The 19500-nt window shown below is 41.2% G+C and overlaps 1 protein-coding gene across 6 annotated transcripts in view; it reads right to left on the reverse strand.

Annotated features, from left to right (window-relative positions):
- Positions 1-15637, reverse strand: part of RAPGEF6 (Rap guanine nucleotide exchange factor 6) — a 136934-nt gene extending 121297 nt beyond the window's left edge. For 5 of the 6 annotated variants that reach the window (XM_064521149.1, XM_064521143.1, XM_064521144.1 and 2 more), the window contains exons 1-2: positions 15149-15637; positions 14778-14905 (exon numbers count right to left, since the gene is read on the reverse strand). In XM_064521149.1, coding sequence (XP_064377219.1) covers positions 14778-14846 — 69 coding nt within the window. In that variant the 5' untranslated portion in view covers positions 14847-14905; positions 15149-15637. The remainder of the gene's footprint in view (positions 1-14777; positions 14906-15148) is intronic. The other variant, XM_064521145.1, reaches the window with a different exon arrangement.
- Positions 15638-19500: the final 3863 nt, after the last annotated feature.

A 19500-nucleotide genomic window follows, 5' to 3' on the forward strand; every position in this document is an offset into this window, starting at 1 on the left:
AAATTTTGACCATGGAAGAGATCTCTCTCATGTGACAAATCAATTCATTGCCACAAAGAAATAAGGCCAAGATTTCACAGCATAGTTGAAATGGTCTGACAACTCACTGCCATGCTAGAGGGCCAGCCCACTACATCCTATCCTCAATGTCATGTTTTGTTGCCTCCTCCACAACACCAGCACTGTTGATGACCTGGTTAGCTGGGTAAACAGGCAGAAAACCCACTCAGCAAAAAAAGTGACTAGTTCTCAACTGTGTTGAGCAATAGACTGAGGCTACCAAAGAGCCAGCAGACAGAAGGACTCTTTGAGGCAACAGACCATCGGATCTGGTCAGCACATTTTGAAGCCTCCGCCAGCCATCTTGTAAGTCACATATAATGGTGTCCACAGAAGAGTTTTCTGAAGGAAGCACTACCACCTGACATAAATGGAAGCAACAGATTTGTTTGACAGAAGGTCAGAAGTCTAACACAGGACAGCCAATTTCCTTCCCAATTCAAATGCGAAACAGGAACAGAAACCTCCTTCTACAAGAGTCTGGAAAGGCCACTTCTACTTTATCCAGCCTACAGTAGGAGTAGTGGCTTGCTCAGTTTGGCAATGTTACATGGAGCCCTGAAAACACAGGCTAGATGAAATCAGACTTAAGAATATCCTCATTACATAAGCCACAATATCTAGTGGTCACTGGCAAGTACAACTCTGACAAAATGGTGAAAAACCTCCCAGCATCAGCGTTCAGCAACAGAAGCAAATCCATGACCTTCTAATGCTAAGTTCACAACACAGTTTAAAAAGGCGGTCATCATTCTCCAGCTCTTTCAAACACAAATTGTCACGGTGAAAAATATTAAGACAGTCCTGGAACTATGTGTGAATCAAACTTTATCTCTGTAGGAATTCTATTCGGCCAGAAGACCCTCATTGGCTGTTGTACCTTCAATACAACGCAGCAATTCTTTTTGTCCAGACCAGAACCACCAACACTGGAGGCTCATTATTAATCAGTCTTTGGAAAACTGTACTGCTTAAATGTCAATGCTTTAAACAGGCACAGAAAAATTAAAAAGAGAGAATCCATTAAGGCAGTTTATCTTTTTAGCATGTTAAGAGACTCTAGCAAGTTCTTCCAGAATGGAAGAAAAATTACCAATAATTAGCAGAGCTAAGGAACCTAGAGAAGCCAGATGCAGAATGCTAAATAATTTGAGCATGCTTCCCTGAACTAAGGGTATTTCCAAAATACTGTCTTGAAATCATCAAAAGGGGAAGAAGGGTGTATCATAGTTTCAAACAAAGGAAAACCCTCTATATTTTTAAGCCTGAGGACATTGGAACAAGAAGACCTCCTAGTTTTAGGAATAGCTTGTCTGGCAATCTTCTAGTAGCAAAACTGATTTTTATGGCAACAGCACCCCTCTTACAAGAAAGAGCAGAGTTCCTGACACCTCTTACAGATCTGTCTTCAATTTACTTCTCAATGAAAGCACAAATTTTTGCATGTGCTTTGGGGGGGGGGGGGGGAAGTCTGCAAACTAGAATTCACCCAGGAAGCACATTCCTCAGAGATGATCAGTTTCCTCGCCATTTACAAGACCACTGCAAGACCAAGAGCCTGGTTTCCACCTTAACATTCCCAGCCCTTTACACCTGGGATGGGAGTGTAAGTACACTTGCATACAAAGTCTTACCAGACAGTGCCATCCAATGGGACAATACCAGCAGTATGTCACGTATGGACAACTGCTTGAAGATACAGGGCTTCCTTCCTTCCCATCCTCAGAAACAGTGCCTAGAGGCGTAAGTGGGCAATAGCTGGGCATTTGCTCCCCAGCTTTCTCCAACAGCGGACATGGAAGCTCATTAAGATTGAGCATTATTTTCATAGTCTTTATTTGTGCTACAAACAGACAGCCAGTTGTCCTTATTCAAAGTGATAACAGAATTAGTTTTGTCAGAATAAATGTTATGGAAAGACTGCTCTGTAAAGCTCACACAGAGTTTTCATACATTACTTGAAAAGTTCTCCTTTTAAGAGTATTTACAACTTTACTATGACTTTTATTCAGTGAATTATTTTAGGGCTTTAATACTATTCCTATGAGGAATTAAACACCTACACATCTTGACTGCTTGCCCTCCACCTTCAAATCCCTTTGCAGTTTTGGAGAACTAAAGCACAACAGAACTGTTTTTGCTTCTATTTAGCAACTTTGCTGAATGCCAACAGTACTTGAAGTTCTCCCCCACCTCCTTCCACACCCTTTTCTCGCCCTTCTTTACTATTCTAGTATCTCCAAGGAGTTCTTATTCTAAGGTTATTAATGAGGCACTGGACTCGTCTTTTAGCTCAAATGAACAGTTCTGTAAAACACACCCTTACACAGTAAAAAGTCCCTGAAATTCATTGTTTAAATTTGGATAATACAACAGGAAATAAGTGGGGGGGTTTTTAATGTTACATTACACAGTTGATTTTTATTCATCACAGAAAACTTTTAGTTAAATTATTACTCCACAGATGTAACTAAGTGCACGACCCTACGGCATGGAGAAAGACGTATATTAAGGGAAATAAGTTCCAATAAAGAATTCCAGGGCTCACTGATAATTTCTGGTTTGACTCTCAGAGCTGTCATTTACAGCTGCCATTAAAATGAAAAACCATTTTTTCCAGGAACAGTTATGTGGAAACATGGATAGGAAAAGTAATCTTAGAGTAACAATACTTTATGTGCTCCCTGGAAGATCTTCAAGAAACAGAGCCATCTTGAGTCTCTCCTAACTCAATTTGCTCCTTTAACAATGTTTAAGGTTCACAAGTAGAAACTGTGGTATCTTCTAGGAAGAATCAAACAGAGCTGCATACTTGAAAGTTCCAGGTACTGGATCATCTGGTCACCAGTTTGACTTTAGACTGGAATACAAGTAGGAGTGACACTGCAGTCACTAGCCTCCTGCTGAAGATTTTGGTATTACCACACTCAGTGCGCAGGATGCCCATAATTGTTCTGTAGCATCAAAGGTCTTCAGAAAACACAATCCACTTTCCAACCTTCTACAGACTAAACTTACAGACACCCTGTCATTATATAGTTTGTGGAACTGGGCCTTGAAATATTTGATGAACGATAACTTAGGATCTAGGCCCTTTCCAGATGCACTGAGTATGCAAAATCATGACTGTTGAGCCCTAAATCCCACATTTACTCCGAAGATCATCATCATCCAAGATGTTGTGATCTCTGTTCTTTACAGTTTTAGGGGATCAAATTGCAACTTTAGCCACTATCATGGAATAAAAAAAGAAAAGTTAATACAATTTGTGTGAGAGTCTAGTAGACTGCAACACAGTCCCATAGTGAAAATGACAAGTTGCTGTCAAGGCCCAGTCTGATCTGAACTAGCTATGCAGTTAGGCCAAGAAACTCCAGAACCACCGAGTGGATCTTTTAAAGCCAGCTCTTGGAACAACAACAAAAGTGGGAAGACTGTGCCTCACTAAGAGCATCCTGACAGCCTCCTAGAAGCTTGTTACTACAGAGAAAGTGGCTTCACATGGAGACATCTGAAGGCAGGAGCACAATAATGTTGTCACAGCCTCCAAGTCAAAGGACACAGCCAAAGCAGAGACCACTGGGAAGACCAAGCAAAGAGAGCAGGATACCACATGGATCACCAGAAGTTCCCCTGCCCAGCCACAGCGCGGGTGCTGCTGCTGAGCACTGCTACGGGAACAGACCAAACGCACAAAGCGGTGGAAGTTCTCTGCGCGTTGTGCCATCCCGGCAGCAACACCTCACCAGCCTGCCTTTCGGACAGCGACGGACAGGCGAGAAAGTTCTCGCAATGAAGAACTTCCTTTGTCAGAAGTCGGGTTGCAACATTAAACCTTACAGTGATACTTTCTGAAGCAAAGTGACTAATACATGGTAAACTTAGGGAAAATTTAGTATTTTGACATATGAGAGTAATTTCATTGAAGGACTAAGAACTTCTAATTAAATATTCTCACCCACACCCATGCCTATTCCTCAGATTCCTCTAACAACCAACCAACACCAAATAAATAGCCACAACACAAGTAAAACTGGAGCTAGTGTATCTCCCTGCATTCAGAGTGTAAGTGTGGGTGAAGTTTAGGGAGGAAAAATAAAGTGCACTTGATAAGAGTTTCAAAACAGACCATAGTCTTTCCACATGCATCAGTTTCCAAACACAGTAAAGCATGATACAACAACTCAGCAGTATTTCTTTTAGAGTGTGGGCAGGCATCCTCCAGAATGAGAGGACCTGAATGAAGATACTGCTGCCTGTTGCCTTTGCCTAGCTTGAAGTTACTGCCCCACGGATCTGGGAGAAGAGATGCCGCGAGCACTCCCCGCTCCAGGTCCCCAGGCAGACCCATGAGTTCCAGCAGCACAAGTGGCAACGCAGGGAGACCAGGACCATCTCCTGCCAGCACTGCCAGTGCCAGTGCATGCCTGTCCTCAGACAGCCCAAAATTGAACATATTTTTACTACACACACTATCCAGTCTGGAACTATTTTATGGAAATACTGAAGTTCACTCTACGCATGCAAGCAAAGGGAACATTATTCTCAATGTATACTATGATTTTTTTTTTTGTAAAATTCATATATATATATATATATTTACATTAGAAAATAGTCTCATTCATTTTCAGGAAATACAGTATGTGTCTAAACTCTAGATAAAATCCACCTAGGGTCCATCATTGCTCAGATACTTCAAAAGCAGAGATGAAATACAACATTTGTTTTGAGAATACTTTTATAAGCTAATCACAACTTAAATGCAAGAAAATACAAGCTTATTTCTAACAACTGTTAGCAGGAAGCAATTTACAAATTCAACTTTTTGTATGCTTATGTACAACATTTTCCACCAAATACAACATAACACATCTTAAGAAACAAGATAATCACACCAGCATTTTTTTCTTCCATATAAGATTCTTCCACAGAAAAATGTCTTAGAGTAGAATTCCCTTTAAAATCCATGTTTCATATATACCTTTCAGGAAAGGTACTTGAAAAGTTATGCATATAAGGCACCTAACAGATACCTGTATGTACACACAGCAATCAAAGAAAGCAAATGATATTGCCACACAAATTATAAAGCCAAAGTGATTTTGCTACTGCATTTGTTATAGCCATATTTCCTTCAAGTGAATCTCAATAAGCAGGAGTAGAGAAAGAACAGGCAATAGCCTCCGATATTTCTGTGCAAGTATACACACAAGAGAAATACCGTATTTTCATTATACTTGATTAGGATGTTCAGATTCCAGAATTTCATCATATTTTAAATGCAAGAAGTGCCTGAAGCCATGAGATCGGCCAGCATGCAGCAGTATGCATTAATAGTTTTTATTAGCATCATTCCTCAAGCTCGCTGACACTCAGAACTGTAATTCTATCTAAGCTAGATTTAACACAACATTCTTCTCTTCAGGTAAGACAGACTAGCATTTTGAGATAGAAGCAATGCAAGTTTCAAAAGATGTAAGAAAATGCTTGAAGATACTCATTCACTTGCATCCCATAACAGAACCATATTCTCACTCACCACTTCATTTCAGTGAATCACAATTGGAAATTGCATCAAGGAGACAAACAAGCATGGTCAAAAGGCTTTTCACCTTGTCACGTGTGACTTAGTGACTCACTAATTATAAAGCCTGAACTTTCTGCAAAGAATGCCATTGTCCAGAGAGCTATTAGTGCACTGTAATTTGATCTCCTCCTAAAATACATATATTCTCTATAGCAGACTTCACATTACTTGAAGGAATTGGCATTAGTCACAACAGAAGAGCAGCAGCTGCGAATTGAACACTAGGAAGCAAAACTTAGCAACTGATTCGGGCTGCCTAAGTGCAGAGACTGAAACAGTTTGGAGGGCAGGGGTGGGGGGAACTAGAGAGAAATTTAAAGTAAAAGAAAAAAGGGGGGGGGGGGAAGAAAACCTACAACTCCCTGTAAGCCAGGGAGAGCAGCAGCAAAGCAATTCCAATGACGCCTAACAGAACTGTACTTAAAGGAAGTTATTTTAGAGATCAGTGTCAGTCATACAGTCATAGGTAGTTCTAACACATCATACCAGAGCAATCACTGTGACAGTTCAGCTTCATGTAATCAACAACACGCCTGGAAGCGAGCGCTGAATCTCTCTCTAGCCAATGAAAAAGTCTGGATAGGACCCCAGCTGCCAGGAGCATCAGAAACCGTAACAGCCACAGCTATTGCACAGAAGAACTCCAAGCGTGTTCCCAAATCCCTAGTACTTCTTTAGGTGATGAATAAAGAATTTTCACTCTAATCTACTTTTCTGAGTTTATATTGCAAGTTTACTTTCTTTGGCATTTCACTCAAACTGAAAGGTGAAAATAAAATGGGCAGTTTTATTCTGGTTTTTACAACTTTGATTTGTAACACTGTTTATAAAAATATATATAAATAAAAATGAGAACTCACACCCCTACTTCAGGGAACTTTAAGAGCCACAATGTCTCTGAGTTTGTTTTTTCCTTCTTTGTGATTGCCCATAATACAAGTTAATATGGAATCTCATACTAAAAACAAAACTCGGTCACCTAGCAACATGCACATTATTTACTTGTTTAATAGCAAATTCCTTGCATAAGGAAACTTTGTTAGACAAATTGTAAATTTAAGAAATATCTATTTATCCAAGACACTTCAGTAAAGCCAGGATATGTACTCACAGCTAAAACAGTACCCTGAAATCCAACTTGTTTGGATAGAACCTTGAATCTATATTTGACTGAGCTCAACAGGCCTTAACTGTTAAGAAAACTGGAAAATATTTATTTCTGTGAACCACTAGCAAAGTTTCCTAGCAGGTATCCCAGACAGACAACAGCTGCAGAACAGCCATGAGGCTTCCTCTATGAACACTGTACCTTGTCCGAGACTCAACATAACATTATTTGTGTCTCTGAGACATAAATAATCAGAAGACTAATATGAGGAACACTTTCAGTCTCGCTACTGAAAAAACAACGAAAACAAGCTCAAAAAAAACTGGTCAAAGAAAAGTCAAAGCAAGACACTCAAACCCTTACAGCTGAACATTTACATATATTAATATTGGGTTAAAAACTGGTAGGTATTCAAATACTGTATTTTGGTTCATTTGAAACAACAGGCAGGATTTTTTTTTTTAAACTAATTAATGATTTATTTCAGCTTCAGAACATGTATTATACTTAAGGTTGCAAACAGTTATAATCTGAACTATTTGGGTATTGAAACATATGCTAGATTGCTAAGAGTACTTCCGACCAAGAAATAGGCAAATACGTTGTAGGACACAAGTAAGAAGGCAAGTCTAGGTATGAATGAGAGGCTGAAGAAAAATAGCAGAATTACACTGACTTTGCACTCTATCCTTGTGAATTCAAAGTTGGAAGTATATCAACCACAACAGACTAATAAAGCAAAAGAAGGTTAATTTTAATTATCCAGAATAGAAATTTGTCCCTACCCAATCTTGCAGGGGTGGTGGTGGGCATTATGCAACACCTTCACCGGTTTCCAAGGGATGCTAAGCAAGACTCATTAGCAGCAACCATGCACTGATTAGTCTCCGTTTAAATATTTGGAATAAAAGATTGAGAAGTATTATCAAAGAATATCATTTTTGATCATCTCAGGAAAACAAGATGAAAAATAGCTTATCAAAACTGAATTACCAAGAAGGAGTTAATGAGGCAGTACAAGAGTTTGCATACTTAGCTTTTCTTATTACAGGAAAACCACAGATCTAATTGAGATGAAGACTCACAAAACTAAGCAGTATTTAAAAAAAAAAAAAAAAAAAAAAAAAAAAAAAGGAGGAGGGGAAACAGTAAGAGACACCTACTTACCTAACAAAAGATACAAGAAAATGTGGACATAAAAAAACCTTCCTAATAAATCAAGCTGCCAAAGAGACACAGGTTTCCCAAAGCTCCAATCCAGTGTTTTATTGAACTGTGCTCAGTCTCCAAGACTGTTAATGCAGTATTTATCATAAGCTTAACTACATTAATGAACCGCAGGATAAGTGTGGAAGGGAAAGAGAAGATTTATTAATATTTCATTAAAGTTATGAAGAATTTCAAGACCATTCACTGGGAAACTACATTATTCTTGTGAATAGCTCATGAAATCTTAATAGCTGTCAGCCACCAATATGGTATGTATCTAGAGCGTCCCTTTGCACATATTTCCATTCTGAACTTCAAATTTACAAGAATGTTGTAAAAAGAAAAAATAAAATGTGTTTTAAAGCTTAAGGGACTAATCTGATATTAAAAAACCACACAAACCTAGATGTTCGCTTATGCCTTGGAAAGATACTGAGAGACTACAGCATCTATTGTACGGAGCATCCTACTACGGAGGACAAGATTGGAGCACATGCACTGTCTTTCACTAAAATTGCAGCTACCCAACAGTTTTGCTAATAAAACAAACTTATTTTTCTGTGTTTGGTCTTCTAATCATACAGAATAAAATTCAAGTTGTATCTGTCACCTTCACAAGACTGCTTGTAAAGTATTCATTATTATAGTACAAGGTTTTATGTTCTTGTAACTGTAAGTAATAATTGTTGTCATACAAATAAAGGCAATACGCATATGGTACAGAGCAACCCTGCCAGGAATTTATTAGTAGTAAGTTGCAGGCATATCAGTATGCGTTAGCAATCACTTTCTTAACCCACTGATGACCAACACAATCTGAAAGGTTTCTTCCAAGTCCCAAGTACTTAAATGTTGCCAAATACATTTGAACGAACACAATCAAAGTAACCCCCGGACTTCAAGCCATATTGGTTACAAAACGCTTCGCACCATAGTGACCAACTGGCTCACAGATTAATATCAAACATAGGATGTTTTGAAATCATACACTCCCCAGTTATAGACTGCATGGGGAGGGGAACGGGGCATTCCACAAAATTCTCACACCTTAAAAAAGCCTCCTTTAAGCCAAACAGATTGAGCACACACACGTACAGGAGCAAGCCAAGCACTACACACACCCTTTTCACAGATTTGGAGCTTACCTGCAACAAAACATTGACCAAAGGACTCAGAATAGAGTTACTTCCATGGGCAGGTTCTCCATTTGACTTGACGTCATTCCAAAATATAACACAGTAGTACATTCCCAGCGAGAAACTCATACCTTCAGCTACACGTACACACAGACAAGGCTGCTCCGGCACATGCAAAGATAAACGCTGACCTAAGTCTTTGCAAGGTAAGGATTAAAGGTTAAGCAGCACTGGTCAGTTCTTTGCAATTGGGGCTCCCCCACCTACACAGCAAAGATCCATAAACACACAGCTACAGAAAAAAATTGCTAGTGTTTTACACTAGATAACCGCCTCTCCTCTTCAGTTTGAGCTCCAAAGTTGTAGCTTGCATGACAAAGTTTTAGAAAGAGTCAGCTATAAAAGAACGTATCACTAACCAAAAAATGGGAAGGAAACCATAAGACAGAGAGTAGGCAGCAGAAAATTATGGCAGGAGTCAGGTTTCCATCATTACTCTTTCCCTGTTTTGGAGGCCCACATACTAACAGTAAGGAATTTTTATTAAATACGAACCAGCATCTGCTATTTCATTTAAAACCAAACTGAAATTTGTATTAAGATAATTGCAAGCATCTAGTTTTTGTAAGGATTCTACAATTATGATTATGTTACGTGGCTATTCAACAACAACATGTTACATTAACACCGCTAAGAGCTCAGTGTGAACTGCAGAAACATTTTAACAAAGGCTAATCCCGTTTCACCTACTGAGTCTACAGAAAATTATTAAAAGGATGAAAAAAACCACTTCAAAATACCAGTTATTTCTGGAAACAAGAAGCAGATGTTCTCTTCTGTTTGGCTCAGCTGTGCTACAGTACAAGAGTGCCTTTGTTATACTGTCAGCAATAATTTATTTTATTTATTACAGACATTTTATAATGCCCATCACTGCAGTATCTGTGCACGATTTAGATTAATGCAGATATATTCCTCTATACATAAGCCATCAAGAAGCATCACAGACACACTCCAAACAGCAGACTCTGTTATGACACAGTTGTGCAAATTAGGTTTTTTCCATTTCCACTGTCATAGAAAAAAGGGAACAGGAAGAGTAGGAGGGGTTATTATTGCCAAAATAAGTTGAATTAACATTAATTGAGAATTACTGAAACAAGACATACTACAAAGTTAGGAAAATACAAGAGCTTCCAGTATAAAAATAAACTCTAAGTCTTTGAAGTCCAATATAGGCAAAGTTCCCCTCCCCGCCTTCACCATGGAAGGAAATGCTGTCTAGAACAAAGTCATGAAGAACTGAGAAGAAACTACAGTGGGAAAAGGATCCATTAAAAATGGAAGAGTTCACGCTCACAGAAAGAATTGAATACATGAAGTAGCATAATCATTTGCTATTTTGCCCCATCAGGCACTAAGACATTATCTGTTGTAGCCATTAAACCACTCCCCACCAGACTAACATCACAGGCTTTGTGTGGATCAGATAAGGAACCTTCGGCCTCAAAAATCAAACCTTCAATGAGTGCGCACACATGGTGCCATAAACATTTGTCCTCCCTTCCTACTACTTTGAACAAGTGATTTCCTTCTATTAAAATATTCTCAAATTACTAATTTAATAGCCCCACTTCTGACATGAGAAATATGCATGATACTGTATAAGACCAGAAGCTAAAAACACTACATGGAAGTACAAAAATGCCATATTCTCAACTTGCAAGAATTAGAGTATCCACATGTATAAATACTCCCATATTCCAAACCAGACAGATATCAGTGTAACCCTGCAGTACGCATTCAGATATTTAAGATTTCATATACTGGTTTAATATTTTAGTTTGAATATAGATATGATTTATAAGCAAATAAGCATCCAGATTTGATGAGACAGCACATGGTTTCAACAACAGATTATTCCAACAAATGATCTCTTTAACATCTGACAGAACACTAACAAACTCTGCACCTTAAGTGCAGCCTTAAGGCTGAACCTTAAGTAAACATACACCCCTACATAGACACACACACATCAGTATATATACTATATGTAATCTGATACTATATACACATGCACACTATATATATATATATATAAAAATATACACACACAGAGTATGGGGAGGTATATATGTGTGCATGTATACGTGGGGCGATGTATATTTACTTAATGTTCAGCCTGAGAGTGAATTTATTAGAGTTGACAGATGTTAAAAGAGATCATTTGTTGGGATAATCAAAACACACACATGCGCAGACATACACAACACCTAAATCCCCCCATGCACAAACAGATTTTTTGTGTATATATGTATTTAATATATGCACACGTAATACTTCTATAGCATACTGATACTATACAGTATCAGACATAGTACAGTTTAGTAGCTGTGTAGTATAGCAGATATTAGATATAATATAGTTTGTGACACAAACATGCACACAGTCAATCCTTTGTAATCTTGGGATCGTAAATTCTACTGAAGTGGGAGACGCATGCTAGAGTGGTAATCTTCCACATATACTGGTATCAGTCTATGATTAAACATTTAAAGAGACCTTCCACAAGACAGGCTGGCTTGCATCACGTATCTATATAATTTTACGATGCACTAGGGGAAGGGAGAGCAACCCAAAGGTTTTCCAGATTTGGGTAGTACCGAAAGAGTTTCTAAACAGAGTAGCAGAACAGCCATTACATAAAAATGTGTATCATCAAGTGTTAGCATTAATCTCCAGGAGTTCATCAAAATAATCCCCCCCCCCCCCGCAACGAAATGAAAGATTATCATACATGAAGTAGCTGAGCTACAACAACAACAAAAATCAAGTGTCTACATGTCTAATATGCATAACTTATACACTTCAGCAATTAACAAACATTGGAATGTTACCACAGCACTGAAAACTTGCTCTAGCAGATTCTTCCAAAGATATTTGTAGCATCAATAATTAACATTTTTATTTGAACAAGCCATTGAGAAAATTAAAACATTTCATCAAGAAAGAGTCAAAAAAAAGCAAATAATCATACCACTCATAAGCTAAAACTGACATGGGGATTATTTATGCAGATTATTATTTGTCTGCGAGTTTTTTCCAGAGACTGCTGTACAGATGATGGTTAAAGCACAAGACCATGCTACTAACCAGTGTGGTCCCAACCTTGTAATTTGTAATACCTAGGTAAACTGCTCATGTAAACTGCAGGGACAAAAACGGAGGGGGAAGGGCAGAAAGGGACTAAAAGTGATTGAAACGAATCAGTACAGAGATCTTAGGGTCATCATAATATCACAATCATGGTTTCTAGACTTTTGGGGAATGGGAGAGGGAAAAGAAGTTTGTTTAAAAAGTTCTTATAAAAAGCATAGTCAAAAGACATGACCAGCCACATGCAGCTGACTTCATCCGGGAGGAGCTGATGATACCTTTCTACAGGAGCAGAAGGGAAGAAAGAAGTCACGTTTTTTGCCTGTGCAGAACCTGATACTTCAAGAGAGGAGTCACCAGCTCATATACCCTGTGCAGAGACACCTGAAACTGGGATCTGACAATCATGGCTACAATAAGCAAGTTTTTACTTCTCTGGCCTAGGTCTCGATTCCTACAGAAAAAAAAGAAAGTTGACACGTCAGGATATATTGTATATTTGGGGGGGGGGGGGGGGGGGGAAGAAAAAAAATCACTTTTGCAATTGTTTCCTCCGGTTCCCTCATGAGCGTGTATCCATCTGTCATCTCATTTTAGAGCATATGCTTGGGAAATCTGGCAGAGTGGGGCAGGCGGTGGGTACAGGTTTTTTGCTTTGTGCATGAACAGGTAGTATAGATCCATAAAGGGGACTACTGGTTGCACTGTACTATTAAAAAAGGGAAGCACTTTCTGGGAAATTAGGTCAGTTTCTAAAAAAACTGATGCACCCTAAGAAAACAAAACCAATTTGGCTGTAATTATCCACGCTGCAACAAGCAATAAGATCAGAGGCCCCAATCCTGCCAAGTTGCAAGTACCTGTTTAACTTTAACCACGAACAGTCTCACTGTTAAGTGCCCCAAGCACTTGCCAAAAAAGGGCCAGAGTAAGAAGAAAATTAAGATTTTTAAAATCATTTTTAAAGTTGCTATTAGTCTGATCAGCAAAGGGTTGGGGTTTTTCCACTATTTAGACACCATGGCAAATTCAAATTTGCACACAACCCTGATGTCAGATCAATGGACATCTACACAACACCACGTGAACCCACGAGCACAGTGTAATCTAGCTGTAGACTATGATTCCTGACAGTTTACTTTAATGTTAAAATACAGATTTTTTTTCTAACCTTGAAAGACAGCATTGGCCAAAATGATGTGACAACACTAAAAAAATCCGTAAAAATTGTCAGGGGGAAAAAAATCAGGGATAGGGCAGGGAGGAACACAGACATTAGACTTCAATTTTGGAAGAAATAAAAACAAGTCTTTAGATGTTGCAGCCCATGGCAAGCTACCTATTCCCAAAGGTAAAACACATGACGCAGGGCACGCCGGCTCATGAATGACACTTCTGTGATCAGCTAAGTTGCCCAACACTGCAAACCATACCAGCAAAGTAATGCTGGAAGTGTAGACTAGCACTGAACAGAAAAAAGTCCGAAGCAAGAGAGGAGTGAAAAAAAAATAAGATAAAAAGAACAGAGTTTTCTTAGAGGCTGCCTCATCATTTATTTAAGGAAGCAGAGGCAGAAACACGAATATATCAGATATCCCAATACAGGCAAACACTGGAGCCAAAGCTGTGTGCATCAGTCACTTAAAACAGTGCCTTGGAGGGGCAACGGGGTCTTTGCCCCACTACAAAATATTCCCAGTCAATCTCACTTCTTGAGTAGCCTTTTGATAATTAGCTTACGGGGAAGACCAGGCAGGACATTTTGCTCTCCATTAAGTATCAAGGGAGAACAGATGTTTTCCTGTCTCAAAGGGACAGACTCAAGAGCCTATCATTTCTTGCCACTAATTCCTGAGCACGTAAAAAAAAAAAAAATCACAGTAAGGAAAACAAACAACAAAAAAAGCAAATGCAAACAATCTCACTCCTTTCCAGACTTTCAGTGACGTCCAAAGGCTATCAAACATAGCTTGCTATTAAGTTAACGCATTAGCTCCATGACACTGCCATTTCCAAAATACACGGTTGATTATGGGACTAGTTTGCAGGGAGGGGACAGAGGAAGGAGTTAATTGGAAAATGTGTTTTATTGTAGCTACCCAGCCTTGCGCATTTCTACACTCCCACTCACTGGGGAAACAGCCCTTTATGCAGTCTGTAAAACATAATCAGTTTGGTTTTGTATAAATTTGCATCACGGTACAGGTAAGCAAAGTTTTTCAGCTAACTTTTCCCAGAAGTTTTGCATCTCTGGAATATGGATGTTTTTACTTCTCAGTGATACACATCTACTTCTTCCTACACTTGCCTGAACTATTCCACACAGCGTTTTATGTCTACTGCACGTTTAAAATGGAAGGTCCAACTTTGCAAAAATGTAAATAATCACTGGAAAAGAAAGTGGTCGGGGGGAGCGTTCCCTGCTTAAAAGAAAGCGCCTGCGAGCGCCAGCACCGTCCTATGCAGCACCGAGCAGCAAGTCTGCACACAGATTCGTGCGGGGGGGGAGAAGTTGCGTTACCTCTTGGGTCCTCTCCGCAGGCTTCTTCCGCAACGCCTGTTTAATCCTGGGGTCCACAGGAGAGGTCATCCTACTCCTCGGCTCCTCCGGCTCTGTAACTCCTCGGAAACGGCCGCGGCGTGCGATCCCTCCGGGCGCGAAGCGGGAGGCAAAGCTTCAGGTCGCGGCCGGCGGCGGGTGCGGAGCCGCCGCGCCCGACAACCCCCCCCACCCCCACCCCGCCCGCGCTCCGCGGCCGCCCCCCCCACCCCCCCCCACCCCCCGCCGTGCCCCGGCCCGGAGGAGCGGGAGGCCGCGCACGCCGCCGCGGGGGGGAGGTGGGGGGGAAGGGGGCCCGGCGCGGCGCCCCCCGCCCCGCGCTGGCTCCTCACCAGGCGGGCGGCTCCTGCGGGCGGCTCCGGCTCCCGGCTCGGCTCAGCAGCGGCACGCGGGGCAGGTGGCGCCGGCGCCCGCCGCCGCATTCCCGCCGGCGCCGCCGCTCCCCATCCCGCGGGCCCTGGCGGCGCCGCGGCCCTGCCGCCGAGGAGAGTCCCGCGCGGGCTGCGCCAAGTTACCGGCCGGAGCGGGACTCCAGGGCGGTCGGCCCCTCCGCCGAGCGGCTCCTCCCACCCCGCCCGCTCAAAGCCACGCGGGCGGGCGAAGAGTTTCGCGCAGCGGCCGCGGCGGCTCTCCCGCCCCGCTCCGCGCCCCGAACCTGACGCAGTCGCCGCCCTAGGGCGCCAGCTAGCCGCCGCCGCGGCTCCAGCCCCGCGCCCGCGCTCGCCCCCCGCAAAGCCCACCCGAGCAGAAAAGGCCGAGAGCGGGCTCTTTAACCCAGAGTATCAGCCAGAAGGGTGGGGGAGCGGGGAGGGGGCGTGGCAAGCCACGCCCCGCGGCTCGGCAGGGCGGGGAGGGGGCTGGCTCGCGCAGCCGCGCGGAGGGAAGGCTCGCGAGGGTTGGGGAGAGGCTCTGCGCATGCGCGGGGGAGGGAGGGGGCGCGGCGGTGCTGCGGGGAGACCCGCCTCTCGCGGGGCTGGGGGGCGGCAGCAGCCGTTAACGGGTCGCGCGCGGCGCCGCCCGTCAGCGCGCGCCTTCTCCTCAGGCGGCGGTTCGGCGGGCGGGACCCCCGGACACGCTCTGTGTGTCCCGGCTCCGGGGGGACGTGCTCCTCCCTGTACCTCGGCTTGCTGGGGCAGGGAATCTGTTTCTCATGACACCATACATGGGCACATAGTTCCTTAGCAGTCACACCTATATTTTGAGTGAGTTCCCATCTCTTTTCCTCACAGTTTATAAAATACTTGTCGTCTTCGAGATTTTTAAGAGCCCACGACTTCCAGATCGGAGGCGTCGAGGTGTTCCCATTTCAGCATGTCACTGCATTACCCGCTGAGGACTCATAGGCACAAGTATCTACTATCAGCCATATCAAGATAAGTTCAGGCCCTTGCAGAAATACGCCTGCCTCTTCGGAGGAACAGGCTGTGCAGCAGTGCGCTGCTCAGCTCGAGTGTGCAGAACATTCTTCAGGGTGAAAATTTGGAGTTTAACCTTATATAAAAAGCAGCTATGTCGCTCCAAAGTTTTGCGAGGTTTCTGCAAAGCAGACTTGGATTATGCTTTAAGTTCTGAAGACCTGCATCTCCGGTGACTGCTGCTCCCTAGGGACAGCAGGAAACAGCAGTATATCAAACACTCCTGAGAAAATTTCCTTCCTTGCACTAAGTCCAATTTTGTAAATTTATGAGATCAAAGCTGTGCAGGCATACAACTTGTGTTTGTCCTTTGCCATCTTTTTTTTTTTTCTCTTTCCTTCCTAATAAACAAGAGTGTTTTTGTTTCTTCCCTTTCTCCTGCTATTCCTTCCAGTTCTTTTTATCACTTGCCCTTTATGGCACAATTGTCTTTGTTATACTGAAGGACTTTACTGGTCATCCCAAGTTATAATATTTCTAGTGTTTCCTCTAAGAAAAATCTGAGGAAATTTGACATTTCCTTAACTGTAGCCTTCTTTGGTATTGTGCCTCGTATCACTGCAAGCACAGCAACGGTTGAATTGATAGCCCTGATCTTAAAAGCAACTATTCATAACATCACAAAGTCATTACACTGTTCCTACTAGAGAAAGGCAGTATGAGACACTCTCAAAATGACAATCAGGTAAGGACACAGTTTCCCTGCTGTAAAGCCTAAGACTATTTTTTACTTATTTTTGTACTGCAGTGGCGAAATTAACATTTCCAGCTACCATGTCTATTATTGTTCCAAAGGTCAGAAGTTTGTACAAGTTACTTGGCAGAACATACTATCCTTTTTCAAGTTTAATACATAAAACATTATTTCCAGTACTGTGGGATTCATCTAAGATTCCATGCCAGAAGCTCAAATCTAAAAGCTGTAGATAAAAAAAAATTCTCCGAAGTAATTGAGGAGAAGCAAGTAGAAAAGAGCTGAAGCATGACTCCTCCTTCATGAAGTGATCAGTTCTTTCCTGTTTTTCCCCCTCATGCTTTCTCTTTTTTTTTAACCAGAGATGTAATAATGAATCAAGTAATTCTTCTTCATCAGTTTAATTTATAGTTAAAGTATCATATAAAAAAGTAGCTAACATTCCCCAAGTGCAAGTGACCAGAAAAATCTTAATGGAAGACTAGAATAAGGGATAATTGAAATCTATGCTCTGGAAGTTCCCATGAATCTATAATAATTTAAATCCTAATCCTGAGTTTTAGAACTTAATTCTTTTTACCACCTATTCTAGCTGTTTGGCATTCCTGCAATCAAAATATCATGGAAATGGGCACTCAACATCATGGGAATAAAATGAATAGCCTAAGAATTCCTTTTCTCTTTTGCACACAAATTATGTTACTTCGTGTACATCAGCCAGCAGATGCATCGTGGAGTGGGTATATAAAAGTACTCAATAGGAGGAAAAGCTTCTGTTTCAATTTATTTCCTTGCTTCAACTGACCTGTGAAACAAGACTTTCATCACTGCAAAAATACCTGAATTTGGATAGGTAATGGCTCTAATAGCTGCAATTATCCCAGGGGCTATTTTAACTGTCAAGGTTATTTTTCCAAATATCTTGAGAACAATGGAAATGAGTGTCATGGTCTTTCATTGCTTACTGGTATACGGCGTATGTGTCCACATAGTAAAGCCTAGATATTTAAATACAATTAAGATGCTTTCACAAGTGAGTAATTTCAGGGCTGGAATTAAAGGATGTGGCCAAGCAGGATGCCTGTTGTTTGTGTAGAAGGGAAAATTACTTCCCTTTTTCTGGATCGTATCAATCTACCCTAATAACACATCATTACTTATCATTTTAATCTTTATTTATTGAAAAATAAAGAATAATATCTGTAGTCTTCTTACATACAAGGATCAGAGATGTCTTGCCATGTATACATGGATGGGTTGCAATCTCAAGAGATTAAATTTTTCTGCTTCAAAAGTCTGCGAGTTCAAAAAGATCAGCTAAATTGTGAAGTACATGTCCTTGTCCTGGTAGACATCTGACAGAAAAGGATTTGTGTTCCTTCAATTGTTCGGTTTCACCGACACTCCCAGTGATGTCTTTTAAATCTCATGCCTTTCAGCGTCAAGCACACATCCCAGGTTCTTCAGGGTAAGACACAACTTCCTCACCTCTCCCAGTGGGAAAAATACACATTCATCATACCAAAATATTTTTACATGTATTTTTAGGTATTCCATGTATTTCTTGCTCCCATGAGTTTTGTTATAGTCTGGCAATTTCCTTCCTTTCTCCAATTAGGCTGTTATGCTATTCTTCTTGATTTCTTAGCTTTGAACAAAAATTCTCCTTCAAAGATGCGTTCAGTTACAACTAGTTAAGCATAAAATGTGTTTAACACACTGCAAGGAAGATGTACAAGCTAATTCTCTGCCTGACTAGAAGAAAACAAATTGTTCTGCGATCTCCAAATGGGAAAAGTCTCTTTAGCCACTGTTTTATCATATATGCTTATTCTGATTATTACCTTCCTGAGTAAAATACAGTTGTTACTGTTTGGTAAAAGTGTATGAAATCAGGGATGCAAAGGGATAATTAGTAATTTTGTGCAAGTGCACTCTTTGCAGGAAAGTTAGATTTTGCAAATATCACAACACAGTTTGATAACATTCCTAGATAAGAAAATTGATCTCTTGTCCAAAATAGTATTTTGCATAAATTCTGAAATTACAGGACAAATTCTGAAATTACATCCCAGAAAATGTAAAAGACGACATTTTTGCAAAACAAAAAGCAAATGTGAAATGCTCACTTCATATTCTGCCACTAGTTTTACACCTTCTGAGGCAAAGTTTGCCACTCCAGTAGTAGTACTCACAACTTCAGTTCACAATGATAATTTTGCCAGATATATGCAGCTCCTGCAGTGACTTTTGTGCCAGCAGACGCCCACACCCGGATTCAGACCCATCATAAGCAATTAGACTTTAGCTCAATTTCCAAAAGAAACAGGTTCATACCATCACACGGTCTGCCAGGCAGTCTTCTTCCTGCAGCTTTTGATCCTGTTGTCCATTTTCGACTAGACTGGGTAGAGGAGGAAAGATTGTTAAGATATGTTTGTGCATTTTTAATTTAAATTGGCAGCTGGATAGAGGAGAGATGCAAAATTACTGTCTCGCTTCGGGAAGGGCTCTTGCCTGTGCTCCCTAGCTATCTGCCCAGTTTTGCCCAGCTGCTGCCCCACTGGCGCGAGCG

This window comes from Dromaius novaehollandiae, chromosome 15 (assembly GCF_036370855.1).
Source record: "Dromaius novaehollandiae isolate bDroNov1 chromosome 15, bDroNov1.hap1, whole genome shotgun sequence".
Taxonomy (NCBI): domain Eukaryota; kingdom Metazoa; phylum Chordata; class Aves; order Casuariiformes; family Dromaiidae; genus Dromaius; species Dromaius novaehollandiae.